Source organism: Azolla caroliniana, unplaced genomic scaffold, assembly GCF_043228905.1.
Source record: "Azolla caroliniana isolate FFs.n. ecotype wild unplaced genomic scaffold, voAzoCaro1.0.p SCAF_13, whole genome shotgun sequence".
Taxonomy (NCBI): Eukaryota; Viridiplantae; Streptophyta; class Polypodiopsida; order Salviniales; family Salviniaceae; genus Azolla; species Azolla caroliniana.
In genome coordinates this window covers 18,970,629-18,985,660 of record NW_028230448.1, presented here as the reverse complement: position 1 = coordinate 18,985,660, position 15,032 = coordinate 18,970,629, and the positions used below count along the sequence as shown (strand labels likewise).

The following is a 15,032-nucleotide window of genomic DNA, read 5'->3' as shown; positions in this document are numbered from 1 at the left end:
GTTGATGTAGAGTAGAACCACTTCACCTTGCCAAAAATCCTGAAACTCCAATTCTTGTCACTATGCTCGTTGCCCATTACCTTTTATGTTATCCAAAGAACCTCTAAATTATGCACAATCTCCATCCAAATCCCAACAATTATTTGGGTAGGGTTTTTAGTCACATTTGAAATACCTTCAAACATCTAGCCTTCCAAATATACCAAATAGTGATATTACTTACCAATTACCATATTTCAAGTTTACCAATCTCTTTTGTGAATTCATAGGTATAACTATTTTTTACATCGACCCATGTCTCATAGAAAGAGCATCTGCAACATTCTCTTGTTCATATAACATTGGTTGATCTTGTACCACTCCTCATAAAACTGCCCCCATGTATACACTGTTAGAGGATATTTACCCCATTTAATCTTCTATTGGACCTAGAAAACGTTAAGACGGCAAATGTTAGGCATCCACCAACCTTCTACATATAATAAAATTTTCCTAGGTTGACAACATTATAATATAGTTGACGCCACTAGGTGCCTCCACTTAAAGAGCTAAAGATTGATGCACAAGTATATGTAGTATTTTGATGTTTGAAGCTACGTGTGTTTCGACATCAATCCATATTCTTGATATCTTTCTTAGTAATAATGTATTATTATTACTATTCATTCATTTTTGTTCTCCCATATGTCTTGTCTCTCTCATTCAACCTCTTCAACTTTGCTCATCTTCTCACCATCCTCTCTAACTCTATTCATTCTATAAACCATATTCTTTTCTATCTCGTGTTCATATTGTCATCCCCTCATTTGGGCTTCTCCTCTAATGCTTGCACACCCATTTTCTCATGCCTTCCTTGTGTCCTCCACCCGAACATTTGTAACGGTAATATCACAAAAAGACTTACAATGTGAGCAACAGATTTCTTTTTGCTTAATTTTGCCTATGTTTGGGGACCACATAAAATAAGTTGAAATTGCACCAAGTATTTGTGATTCGGTGTACAATACATGAAGTGTGGTAGTGAGAATTGAGTCATTCAAGTATGCAAATCACAGTAGATGCATGTGTGCATTGTATTGACACACAATAGCTAAAAAATGCAAAAAGTTGGCATGAAATATGTGTTGGGGAGGGTGGCTCTTTCATATAAGAAGAAAGTTTCCCCTTCATTCTTCTTGCATTGTTATAAGAAATCATTTGTTTCAAGTTACTTGGTGGGAAATTTATGTTTTTTTTCATTTCTTGAAGTTTTGAGGGTAGGCCACAAAGAACTATATCTTTTATCAATAGTAATTGCATCTATAGTTTCTTTCACGTTTGTTAGATGATTTAGAATTCATTGCAATTAAGCAAACTAGAAAGAGCATGACCCACTTGGGCAACTAATCGTGCAGATAGTCAAAAGTCTAATTAACTTGTTGTGAACAAGCTAAGAAGTTGTTAATTAATTATATTGTAGATCTAAAACATCAACACCGACATGGGTCAACTAAGGGAGGAGAATAGAGGTATAGTGTGTGTGACAGGAGCATCAGGCTTTGTGGCATCATGGTTGGTGAAGAAGCTCCTAGAGTGTGGTTATTGTGTGCGTGGCACTGTGCGAGATCCAAGTAATTCGTCAATTTCTTTGTTTTAGTGATTCTAATTTATAGTCATGTAAACATACAAATACACTTTACAATTGATTAATCTATAATTCAACCAATGATAGATAGGTAGCTTCAATCTATTTTCTAAATTACCTAGAATACCCTTATGATTGCTTCTAGAAAAAACTATAATGCATTTCCCTCAATTTTGAAAACTGCCAGAATGCCCCTATATTGCTTGTACTTATATCACTTCCTCATTGCATCATGAATCTCAATAGTTACCCCAATTAATGGTTAGTTATGAAAATTGGTACTTTTCTATTTCTATTAGGATTACTTCCCAAGTGTATAAAAGTGAGTCTTAATTAAAGTCTCAATTATTAATTCAATTACATTACTTCTCAAATGAATAAAAAATAACTTTAATCATCATTAAATACACTAGTCAATGTCATTAAGATAAACTCACCATCATTGTATTGTGGAAAACTAATTTATAAACTTTCTAGAATAAAAGAGTTGTTATGAACATTCAAAATCAAATTGTGAATGTATAACATGATACGAATATGAAAATATTTGTGATGTATAATTAATTTTCACAATATTGATCAAATGCGCTAGCAAGTATTGACATATTCGTTTTCCCAACATTAAACAAAATGATGTTTTCACATTGTTTTGGATGATGAAATTATTCTTAAAGTTTCTAGATCATAGGACATATAGAGCAAATGCATTGTGATATTGGGGCCACATTGAAAGATAATGAACTAATATCTACATCCACTCAAATGATATTGGAAATTTTAGATAATCTTGCAAAAACAAATCACCTTCGAACTCTCCCGGGAGCTAAAGAGAGGCTTGAGTTATGGCGTGCTGATCTTTTAGAGGAGGGTAGTTTTGACGATGTAATTGTTGGATGTGAAGGCGTCTTCCACACTGCCATGCCAGTGATATCATTGGCAAGCAATCCACAAGTATGATCCAATGCATCCTCTATTTCTTGATATTTTTAAGCATTTTAAGGTGTAGGTAGACTTGGCATGAGCTTCTAAAAGTTTCTTTGGAGTAAAGGCGAAAGGTTTTTGTGAACATGGTAATAAGTTATCTTCATGATATTTCTCTTTAGGTGGAGGTGGTAGATCCTGCAGTAAACGGGACCCTTAATGTTCTACGCAGTTGCAAAAAAAGTAACACCGTTAAGCGAGTTGTAGTTACTTCATCTAGTTCTACAATTCGTATTCGAAATGACATTGAACCAGAACAAATGCTAGATGAGAAAAGTTGGACATCTTTAGACATATGCTACCAATTCAAGGTGAATGTAGAGACATTTATGCCAAATTTAAATCAAAGTATTTTTGCCTTACACACATGTACACTCTCTAAGCACATAAAATTCGCGACACAAATAAGCCTCAAGATTGAAAGTCGGCACTCATGATAGATATAACATAAAATGTACAAGGTTACATTGTCCATATATGTTAATGTGTATCATATCTTTAAGTGAAAATTAACATATAGTTTTTTATAAACTTTTTGACATATATATTTTGTATTTGCATTTGATTGGATTTTCCTAGATATGGTATGCAATAGGAAAGGTTCTTGCTGAAAGAGCAACATGGGATTTTGCAAAGAAACACGATTTGGATGTTGTAACAATTCATCCAAGCTTTATTATTGGACCAGTTTTGCCACAAGAGCTTTGTTTAACTGCATTTGATACTTTAGAGTTTTTAAAAGGTAAGAATCTCTTTGATAGGGTTTTAACGAAAACGTCTAATATGATATCTCTAAATGATCTAATAATAGGTAATAGTTCCAAGTTTGCATACAATGGCAGAATGGGATATGTGCATATCGATGATGTAGCAAAAGCTCACATCCTAGCTTATGAGGATCCCACAGCAGAAGGGAGATATAATTGCTCTTCCATTGTTTTAGAAGTTCACGAGCTTGCAAAGATTCTTGCTTCTAGACACCCCGACTTAAAAATTCCACAAGAGTAAGAAGCCATAACTTTAATTATTATAACAAATTTTTTATATGAAAAAATAGTATTTTGTTGCTTCATACACACATAAGATATTCATAAACATAATTTATTATGGACATGTTATATTTAACATTGGCTATGATGTGAGCACAATGGAGTCGGTTGGTATACATACTCATTTATCCAACACAACTTCTATATTTCATATGATTTTATAATACCAAGACGTATCTCTTTAAGGGGGGGGGGGGACATAGGTATATAATTCAAAAATACTCTTCACATTAGAAATAATACCCATGTACTTTCAAAATACTTTACATAGATACAAATGTATTTTAAATTATAATGACATCTAATACATATGTATCTCCCTTTAATGAAACTTTTATGATCCTAGTATCTATTTGTCTAAGCTTTCCTAAGTCGATGTCCACCTCTAGAGTTGCCCCAAGTAGGTGTCATCTTTCTTATAGCGTCAACCAAGTCATGCCTAGCTTCGAATGTATATCAGGTTTTTGCTTACCTAAGTTCTTGAACTATCTAGCTTGATGTGCCCTCTTGGTCTTCTACCCTAGTGAAATCGCTAATGGGAATTATTGTTGTCGATAATGGGGAAATTTTGATATTACCCTCAACATGAGATGTATTTTTTATGATTTCCCACAAAACCCATATCAATATGTTAGCTCTAAAAGTATATTTTTGTTTATAGGTTTAAGGATAATGGAGAGAGACCTCGTTACCTCTTGGATTCATCCAAGATCATGAAATTGGGCTTGTCCTTCAAGACTATCGAGGAGATGTTTGATGATTGTATATCCTCATTTCGAGCCAAAGGCCTTCTTCCTTGAACTTGGGGTCAACAGACTATAATTATGTTGTTTTCTCATAATAAATTCATCTCATGACTTCTAGAAGAAAATTTTGACAATTCAACATACAACAAAAATGTTATTTCTAATGAATTGTTCCATATATATACCCTTTTCATTTATTGAGGTTGGGAAATGGACTAAGAGATCATTAATATAATGTTGCGTAAGGTTTTTGTTGAGTGCATTTTCTTAAATTACCAATACGATAAGTTGACGCCATTAGATGCTTCCATTAGAGATTATGCAAGAATGTATGCTAGCCATTATCATTGTTTGGTTGTTGAGACATGGGTTTCCCCTTGACAGTATTTGAATGTTTGAAGCTACACATGATTATATGCAAGCTATGTTGAGAATAATATCTGGCCACAACCGGGTGACACATGCAAATGAGAGACACAACAACCAAGACAACAAACAATAGAGAAGAAACAAAGTACAGAGAAAAGAGAGAGAGAGAGAGAGAGAAAATATTTTACGTGGAAAGGGAAAAACCACGGGAGTCCACAAACTCCAAACTATTTCACTTGTACTAGAAAGAGAATACACAAGAGACTCTAAGGCAATGACCTTGACCTCCTCTTTGTTGATCGACGGTTACTATAGAGTTCCACTCTACACCCACTTGCTCTCTATCTACTACACTATGCTTTGTACACAATGATTTTCCCTAGTTGTATTTATACTTATACACACTATGCACTATTTACAAAGATGGCCTCTATGCGGCCATGACACAATCAATTTCCGGATGCCTTCCGGATCCGACTCCTACGCATCCCATCCGGAGGGACCTATTTCCTAGCAAGCTATATGTTGTCTATAATTGTGGTTTAAACTTAAATAATATATATAAAGCTATCGTGTCGAAATGACATGATTTCACTGAGTGCATGTCTTCGTCTCAATGGACTTGTGTCTCCTTGTCGAGGTCGTTTGTGAAGGGGCCAAGCCATTGTATACCCTATTCATGATGAGTTGGGTGCGAGTGGTTATCGAGCACTCTCGAGCTGTTAACCTCGTGCACTTAGACCTAGAGAGTTCTTATCTCTTCCAAAAGGTTATCCTCGCTAAGAAACTCACTAATGCATGGTAAAGGATTAAATATTAGCTTGCACACAAGGTTTCTGTGTTAACCACAATTCTATTAGTAAATATTACTAAAATACATACAAGACGGGGAAGAGAAAGCTTTAGTCTTGAGGGAGAAGTTAAGAAGATCAAGAAGAAGAACTAAAAAGGCCTTTCACATTGAGGTCACCACTTGGCCATTAGGCTTCAACTCAACTATAACTATCTATTGTGTTCTACTCTCCTAGTCACACACTTGTATCCTTGGTACCAATGCCAATATCTTCATGGTCATGATATGTATGGTAGGTGCTCAACGTCCCCTCCCCTCAAAAAAAGCAATTGGTAGTGGCGAGTGAGCGAACATGGAGGATGTTTTATGTCTGTTAGCTTAGTAGGGTGGCAAATACCTCGTCTCGTCTCTACATTGTCTCGAAGTCTTATTGGTAGGATGGGGATAAGAAGTTTACTCGATCTAGAGACTGATCATTTGGTGCCTAGTGGGCCCTTTATCAAGGTCAAAGATGAGGCCTCAATGGGGGTGGTCATATATTATGGAAACATGCTGACTCATATGGGGGCAGTCGTAAGGAGAATGTCGAAGCACCAAAAGGCAAACAACTACTTGGATGTCTAGATTAGCATTATCTTTTTATTTGTCATTATTGAAAGTCATCATGACTTAGAGCATAGTGGCTTCTATTGGTTTATGGCTACGAGGGAAAGAGAAATTTGATGAATTGAAGGGTAGTTTTGGGCACATACTCTTTGCAACGAAGTAATCCCATTAGGTAGGGCCAATACTTGGGAAGGGGGTAGTATGTAGTCTCAAGGTGCACGCCACAGAGAGCACGATTATTGATCAATAGAGTTCTTCCTCCATGTCAATGTCATGGGCCAAGGGATTGAGACCGTCGTATACCTTATTGGTAGAGTCATGCAAGAGTGGTTGTCAGTCTCTCTTAAGCCTCTAGTTGCACAACCCTAACCTCACAAACTCCCCTCCTGTCCAACCTAATGAGTGCAAAATTCATGGTGCACGACATTAATGGTTAGGTGGTGAGGTGGAAGGGGGAAGGAGGAGGAATCTTCTCTTAGAGAAGTGGGGGGTTGACAATTATGTCATCTCAGGGTGTACACAACTGAGAGCGCGTTTATTGATAGAAAAAGTTCTATCTCCATGTCGATGTCATGAGCCAAAGGATTCAGACCATCGTATATGCTATGAGAATAGTTGTCAATCACTCTTGAGCCTCTAGTTATGCAACCCTAATCTCATGTGAACTGTCACTCACACTTTCTCGTGTTAATTCTTAATTAAGAGACTACTTAATTCCTAATAAGAGCTTAAAAAATACACATAAACACTTATATGTAAAGACAAATGTGCACTCTCGACCTCCTTTCAAAAACATAAGAGTTCCCAACACACATACAAAAGTTGGAACTTCATGATTGGTGGCGCAGTGGAGGGTGGTGTGCCTATGGGATTGTTCCCAAACATGGGATGGGTAATGTTGGGGGTGTTGTGCTCGTTGAGCGAGATGATTGGAGAAGGAAGGGGGGTTGGAAATGTTGCATAGAGAAATGAGAAATGATAGGGAAGCAATATGACACTTAGATAGAAGAAAATTGCTATGAGGAAGACACATGTTAGTACGGGATTGTTCTATAGGATCATGAAGGAGGAGGTTGGACGCAGGAATACTAGGAGAGATGGAGCACATGAGGGAAGAAAGAAAGAAAGCTGAACCACAGACAAATAAAAAACCAAAACAATCCTAACAAACATATTCCAAATAGTAGGCTACATATCTCAAGATCGATTTAGTGCAGAGAATTTGAGAAGAAAAAATGGCAAAATAGGACAACACACAACTAGGGGAAAATGCATATATATAAGAGCAAACATAAGCACACACAAACTATTCGAAGAGGTAATGTACAAGGGATAAGAAAATAAATAATGAGAATGAAAGGCGTACTGATATGAAATAGGGTTGTACATGGACCAAATAGAGAAAAACACATGTTTATATTGTGAAATGCACATAGAGAGGATCTGAAGTAGACTTCCTTGCTTCTTACTTCTTGCTTAATTTATAGTTGATACAAAGATACCCATTTGGGTTGGTTTGGCTACCAATTAATGCATGCATACATGCTTGCTAAAAAGGTGGCACAAAGGAACAAAGGTACACCACAACGAATCTTGCAGACATCGGCTCAGGAATGAAAGAATAGGTTGTATAGGTTAAGAGGGGCAAATATAATGGTAGATCAATTGTCCATGGTGTATCAGGTCACAGTACCAACTTTGCAACTTGATCAGTGTCAAAGGTGGTACGGTATGTTTTCGACACTTAATATACTTATAGGTGCTCGTTTATACAATCAAAATGGCAGTATGCACTTCTATGAAGTGTTGGATAATGGTAGGTTGATTTTAGTAGACGTCGAATCTCCAATCATGTCTGCTACAAAGCAATTACCAGTGCGAGTAATTGCTAGATTGGATAAAAAATTAGTTATTGACCCTAGTCCCTTAATTGCTAACTATGCATCTCATAATTGGGTTGTACATGCTAGACCACTTGTGGATCTGCAGTGGGATCCTGCGGATTATGGTTGGAAATTGTCCATGCCTAATAGTTCCACTAAGGTCCTACCATTCTTCACATATTCGGTGGCGTTCGGGAGAAACTTTATGTTGAGTCAGGCTGAGTCAATACCTGCGGGAAAAAAGTATTGGGACGAAGGTAATGTATCATCTTCTCAGATGATGATGTTTTGGAAACACTTTTGGTCAATTAAATGTATGAACAAGATATTACACTTTTGTTGGTTGATGATTCATTATGTGTTGCCAGTAGGTGATTTGATGAGGGGATCTATAACTGATCGGTCATGCGTTATGTGTGGTTATGCAAGTGAGTCATTGCATCATGTATTTTGGGAATGTGTTGTCGCAAAAAAGTTTTGGTTTAGAATTCTTAGGCTACTAGGTCGTAAGTATAGGTCAGGGATTTTTACGTGGGGTGCAGTTTTATGGGGAAGGTTAGATCAACAAATGACTTTCTATCAACAACATTATTCTTCTTTGTCATTACGTGTCACAAGTTTGCAAGTAGACTATGCTTCAACCTCCTTGCAGGGAATCAAGTTTTTCTCCGGAAGTTATGTCTGGCAAATTGTCTCCTCTTTGGCTTTATGGATTCTTTGGAAAGCTAGGTGCTCTAAGCTATACAATGATGAAAACACTCACATCGTGGATCAAGTTAAGTCCTTTTGGAACTTGTTGGTACATACAGTTAAAGGTGAATATGATAGTTATAAGGGTTCTGGACATACAACTAATAAGAAAAGAATAAAAATTCGTAAAGTTTGGTCGTCTATACCTATTATGTTGAATGAAGCCGCAGATGTCAAGTGGAACTATGTACCGGCTCGGTGGTTATTCCCGCCACCAGCACCATCTTTAGTACAAATACCATGATATAATATAGATGACCGTTTATCTTTTTGTCAGGATAATTGACGTTGATGAAAATCAAGGACATGGCAAGCCAAAATTTGGTGCCGGTTAGCGATAAGGCAAGATGGTTGTTGTGGATGTAAGATACAATTTTCTTATGAGTGATAAGGAAGAGTGTAGATGGTGTGGGGGTTAATGAAGCATGTTATCATGAGTTGTTGAGGGATTTTTTTTACATTAATTTGTTTGTGGTCTATATGGCAGGATGCTTGATGGAAGGAAATCAAGGACATGTCAAGACAAAATTTGGTGCCAATTAGCAAGAAGGCGAGATGGTTGTCATGGATGATGCTTGATGGAATTTGGTGTCATGGGATGGAGTGAAGAAGAGTTTAGGTTTCATATTAGGGAGTGCAACAAACAAGATAATCTTCTAGTTGTTGTCATGTAGTTATTGTCTTATGTAGCTTATTAATGATGAGAGGATGAGTGGCGAGGGTGTGGGGGTTGAAGCAAATATATGAGGGGATGAGGAAACTTTATATTTTATGTGTAGTCATGGAAGTTTTTATAGTTGGTAAGGATGAATGATGGTGTTGACGGGGGATTGAAGCGCATGTTTAGGAGGGGATACACACAATACATTTATGCTATTGTTGTTTATACAGGTTTTAGGAGCTGAACGAATAGATGGGTGACGTAGAAATGAAGCACATTGTTGATGTGCAAAATGAAGAGATTAGGAGGAGTATCATGACAGGTTCAAAATGGTATAAATTGAGATAGGTGATGTGGTATTGAAGCAATTTGTCTAGTTTTTAGAGATGTGAGAATGGTGGTGGTATGGGCTGAAGCAAGGTTTGATGTGGGGGCATGTTTTAATTTCATGGTGATGATTGATGATGGCGGTAAGAATTGAAGCATGTGTCCCGTTTTGTTGTTGTTTGTTTGACAGGACCTTGATGGTAATCGGTTAATAGGTGAGATGTTGGATGGGATTGAATGAAGCAGTTTTTTCTGTGATAAGGATGAGTGAAGACAGTGGGGGGGTCGAAGCCGATTATGATGAGTGGGTGAGGAAACTTGTAAACTGTTTTTGTGTTGTTAATACTGTTAGGAAATAGGTCCCTCCGGATGGGAAATGAGAAGAACAGTATTGATGAGCAAACTCGATCGGCCGAGGTCGAAACCGGATGTCGAGTACTCGGCTACGGAAGACCCGGTGAGAACCGGATGTGGTGTACCCGACAAGCGCCGGATGACGAGTACCCGGCTACGGAGGACCCGGTGAGAACCGAATGACAAGTACCCGGCAAGAGCCGGATGGTGAAGACCCGATGAGAACCGGATGTGGAGTACCCGACAACGGAAGACCCGGTGAGAACCGGATGAAGTGTGCCTGGCAAGCGCCGGATGATGCAGGCCCGGTGAGGAGTGCTCACCGGATGAAGGGACATATTCGTAAATATGTTTCTGAGAGTCCATCGGGGCTATATTTGTAAATAGCCGAAAAGTCATATTAGTATAAATATGACTTAGGGCAAACCTTAGGTGTTGTTGTCATTCTTGTTGGCGCAAGATTAGAGCGCAACAATGTACAGAGAGAGAGAGAGAGAGAGAGAGAGAGAGAGAGAGAGAGAGAGAGAGAGAGATGTTGGGATTACGGTCCCTTCGCATGGGATGGTCGGATATCGGAGATGAATGCCGACAAGCCCGGTTTCGGTTTCGGATCCGGATGACGAAGACCCCGGTTTCGGTACCGGATGACGAATGTACCCGGAGAGCGATCCGGATGCAGGGACATATCCGTGAATATGTTCGCTATGGGCCCCTGAGGCTACAGTTGTAAATAGCCCAAAGTCATATAAGTATAAATATGACTTAGGGCAAACAGTTTTGTTGTTGCTTCTCATTTTTCTGTTTTTCCACTCAAGAGGAGTGAAGTGTAAGCAGCCGTGAGAGAGAGAGAGAGAGATAGAGCGCGAGAGAGGAAGAGGTAGACGCCTCTGTGTACTTCCGCCGCCTGTGGCGAGGACAGCGAGCTCAAGGTCGTCTCCTTGCAGCTCGCCATTGTATACTTCTCTGTATAGTGTTGCGTTGGAGTCTTGTACTCCCGTGGTTTTTCCCGCCTGGGTTTTCCACGTTAATCCCTGTGTACTCGCGTCTTTGATTCTTTCGTGTGGTTCTTATTTTCTGCTGCATTGATCCGCGATTACTCGGTTGTGGCCGAGGGAAGAAGGTGAATAGAAGCGTCTATTTTCTTCAAACTGGTATCAGAGCGACTGTTGCAGAAAATGGAAGGCGGCGGCAGCGGGCAGCCGATGATGATGGTGCTGAATGCACAGAATTACGCCGACTGGAAGATCAAGATGGAGGATCTTCTGATTGTTCGGGACCTGTACGAACCGATTGACAGGTCGGAAATACCGAAGGGGGTACTTGAGTCGGAGTGGAAGCTCCTGAACCGGAAAGCCGTAGCGACGATCCGACAATATGTCGATGTAAGCGTCCTACAACATGTGGCGAACGACACCAACGCATATGAGATGTGGAAGAAGCTGTCGGGCCTCTACGAGAGGAAGAATGCGTTGAACCGGACCTCCCTGATGAGGAAGATAGTGAACCTCAAGTACCGGGACGGCGAGAGTATGGTTGAACACGTAAGCACGTTCATGGGATTCGTGAACCAGCTTGCAGCGATTAAGTTCCCGTTGGAGGATGCAATGCAAGCCATCATCCTGATGTGTACATTGCCAGAAAGCTGGGAGAACTTGGTGGTGACTCTCAGCACCTCCTGCACCGAAGATAACTTGTCCTTACAAACGGTAAAGACAAGTATTTTGAATGAAGAAGCGCGTCGGAGAGATAAGGAACCGGCCTCCGACCCGAAGATGTTGTTTACCGAATCGGATCGGGGAAGACAATGGAACCGGAGTCCGCAAAGACGGGAGAAGTCGGGGACCCGGTCGCAGTCAAGAGGAAGGCCCACATGCTTCCACTGTGGGAAGCCGGGGCACTTCCGAAAGAATTGTCGGCATTACCGAAAGGACAATGGAACCGACAACACCGATTCGAAGAAGTCACCGGAGAGAAACGGTGCATACCGGGGAGCCACGGACCGAAATGGTTCGGATCGGCGAGGACAGGACCGGAAAGGAACGACGGCACTCGCGGCAAGTGAAGAGGAGATCATGCTCATCACCGAAGAAGGTGAACTAAACTTTGCCGGCGATGAGACGACCTGGGTGGTCGATTCCGGAGCATCGTTCCACCTGACCCCGGAGAGAAGATACTTCTCATCCTACACAGCCGGCGAGCATGGCTGTGTTCGGATGGGAAATGAAGGTACGTGCCGGATTGCCGGCATAGGAGACGTGTGGTTGACAACCCCGACTGGATGCAAAATGCTGCTGAAGGATGTCCGACACGTTCCGGAAGTTCGATTGAACCTGATTTCAGCCGGGAGGCTAGACGATGAAGGCTACACAGGTAGCATCCGGAACGACGTAATGAAGTTCAGCAAGGGGAGCCTGATAATGGCTCGGGCCCGGAAAGTCAACACACTGTACCTGATGAATGCCCGGTTATGTCCGGAAGAGCTGAATGTGGCAGCCGACACTGCCGGTGAGCTGTGGCACAAGAGACTGTGCCACATGAGTGAGAAGGGGATGAAGAGGCTTGCAGAAGACAACCTTATCCCAGTGAAGCATGTGCACCTGGAGAAGTGCACCGATTGCCTGGCCGGTAAGCAGAACCGAACCTCCTTCCACTCAAGGCCACCGACGAGACGTAGCGCACCATTGGAGTTGGTGCACACTGACGTGTGTCAGGTAGAAACGAAGTCACATGGCGGAGCCCAGTACTTCGTAACATTCATCGATGATCATAGCCGAAAACTGTGGACGGCACCGATGAAGACAAAGGACCAAGTGTTGTGCGTCTTCAAAGAACTCCACGCGAGAGTGGAAAGGGAATCCGGCAAGAAGCTGAAAGCGATACGAGCGGATAACGGAGGGGAATACCGGGGGCAGTTCCAGGAGTACTGTCGCTCGAAGGGAATCCGGCTCGAGTTTACTGTGCCGAAGACACCGGAACTGAACGGGCTGGCCGAGAGGATGAACCGGACCATAATGGAGAGGGTTCGGAGTATGCTGGCGCATGCGAAATTACCCAAGGGGTTTTGGGCTGAGGCAATGTCGACGGCGACATATGTGATAAACCGATCACCCTCAGTACCTTTGGACGGAGACACGCCGCAGAGAGTGTGGACCGGTAGGGAAGTATCCTACCGGCATCTGAAGGTGTTCGGGTGTCTCGCATACGTGCACGTGGCGAAGGACCGGAGAGGAAAGCTAGATCCGAAGACCCGGCCATGCATATTCCTCGGTTACGGCGACGACGAGTTCGGCTACCGAGTATGGGACCCGGTCGACAAGAAGATATTCAGGAGTCGAGATATCGTCTTTATGGAGGACAAGACACTCGCCGACTGGGAGTCGGAGAAGAAGATGAAGAGCTCCAAGTCGACCGGTGAGGATAAACTCTACGAGGAGCAGTCCCGACCGGCAAGGGACCGGTTAGCACTCGAGGACCCGGCCGAAGACGGTGAAGAAACAGAACCGGCCGAAGAAGATGAAAATGATACCGGAACCGGCCCCGATCCCGAAATAGATACGGATGAAGAAGAAGAATCGGAGGAACCGGTTACCGAAGCTCCGGAACGGAGATATCCTCTAAGAGAGAGAAGGGCCCCCCGGAGATTTCCGGAACCAGAGCACGTGCTGCTAACCGACGAGGGGGAGCCGGAGAGCTTTGAAGAAGCAAAGCACGACACCCAGAGCCGCAAGTGGTTGAGTGCCATGCAGGACGAGATGGATTCCCTGCATGAGAACCACACATATGAACTTGTGGAGTTGCCGAAAGGAAAGCGGGCACTTCGAAACAAGTGGGTGTTCAAGCTGAAACCGGGAGATGCCGGAAACCCCCCGAGATACAAAGCCAGGATTGTGGTGAAGGGGTTTCAGCAGAAGAAGGGCGTCGACTTCGACGAAATATTTGCCCCGGTAGTGAAGATGACCTCCATCCGGACGGTGCTGAGCATAGCGGCAAGCACGGACCTCGAGGTAGAACAGATGGACGTGAAGACGGCATTCCTTCACGGTGACCTCGAAGAAGAGATCTACATGCAGCAACCGGAAGGATTCGAGAAGAAAGGGAAGGAGCACCTGGTATGCCGGTTGAAGAAGAGCCTTTACGGACTGAAGCAGGCTCCCCGGCAATGGTACCGGAAGTTCGACTCCTTCATGACCGACGAAGGGTACCTCAAAACGCAGTCCGACCATTGCGTGTTTGTGAAGAAGTTCGAAGGAGGAGATTTTCTAATACTCCTCCTGTACGTGGACGACATGTTGATCGTCGGACGGGACCAGGTCAAGATACGGATGCTGAAGAAGGCTCTTCACCGAACCTTCTCAATGAAGGACCTGGGTCCGGCGAGGCAAATACTAGGGATGCACATCATCCGGGACCGGAAGAAGAAGCAGTTGTGGCTGTCACAGGAGAAGTACGTGACGAAGGTGCTTCACCGGTTCAACATGTCGGAAGCAAGACCGGTCGGATCGACCCTCCCGACAAACTGCAAGCTGTCCAGCAAGCAAAGTCCCAAGACAAAGGCTGAAAAGGAGGATATGATGAAAGTGCCGTATGCCTCAGCCGTCGGGAGCTTGATGTACGCCATGGTGTGTACGAGACCGGATATCGGATATGCAGTCGGAGTGGTGAGCCGGTACATGAGCAATCCCGGCAAAGAGCATTGGAACGCGGTCAAGTGGATACTCCGATACCTGAAGGGCACAGCTAATGTGTGCCTCCGATTCGGCTCCGGTAAACCCGAACTCGACGGTTTCACCGATTCGGATATGTCGGCTGGTGCAGATACCAGCCGGTCCACATCAGGGTATGTGATGACGTATGCAGGGGGAGCTGTTTCATGGCAGTCGAGGCTGCAG

The 15,032-nt window shown here is 42.3% G+C and overlaps 1 protein-coding gene across 1 annotated transcript; it reads left to right on the top strand.

Moving 5' to 3' along the window:
* Nucleotides 1–1,480: 1,480 nt before the first annotated feature.
* Nucleotides 1,481–4,484, top strand: LOC147856526 (tetraketide alpha-pyrone reductase 1-like). The gene is made up of 6 exons (XM_087329129.1): nt 1,481–1,610; nt 2,406–2,575; nt 2,728–2,916; nt 3,185–3,347; nt 3,417–3,609; nt 4,316–4,484. The coding sequence occupies exons 1-6, from the start codon at nt 1,481–1,483 to the stop codon at nt 4,452–4,454; spliced, it is 984 nt and encodes a 327-aa protein (XP_087185255.1). The 3' UTR covers nt 4,455–4,484.
* Nucleotides 4,485–15,032: the final 10,548 nt, after the last annotated feature.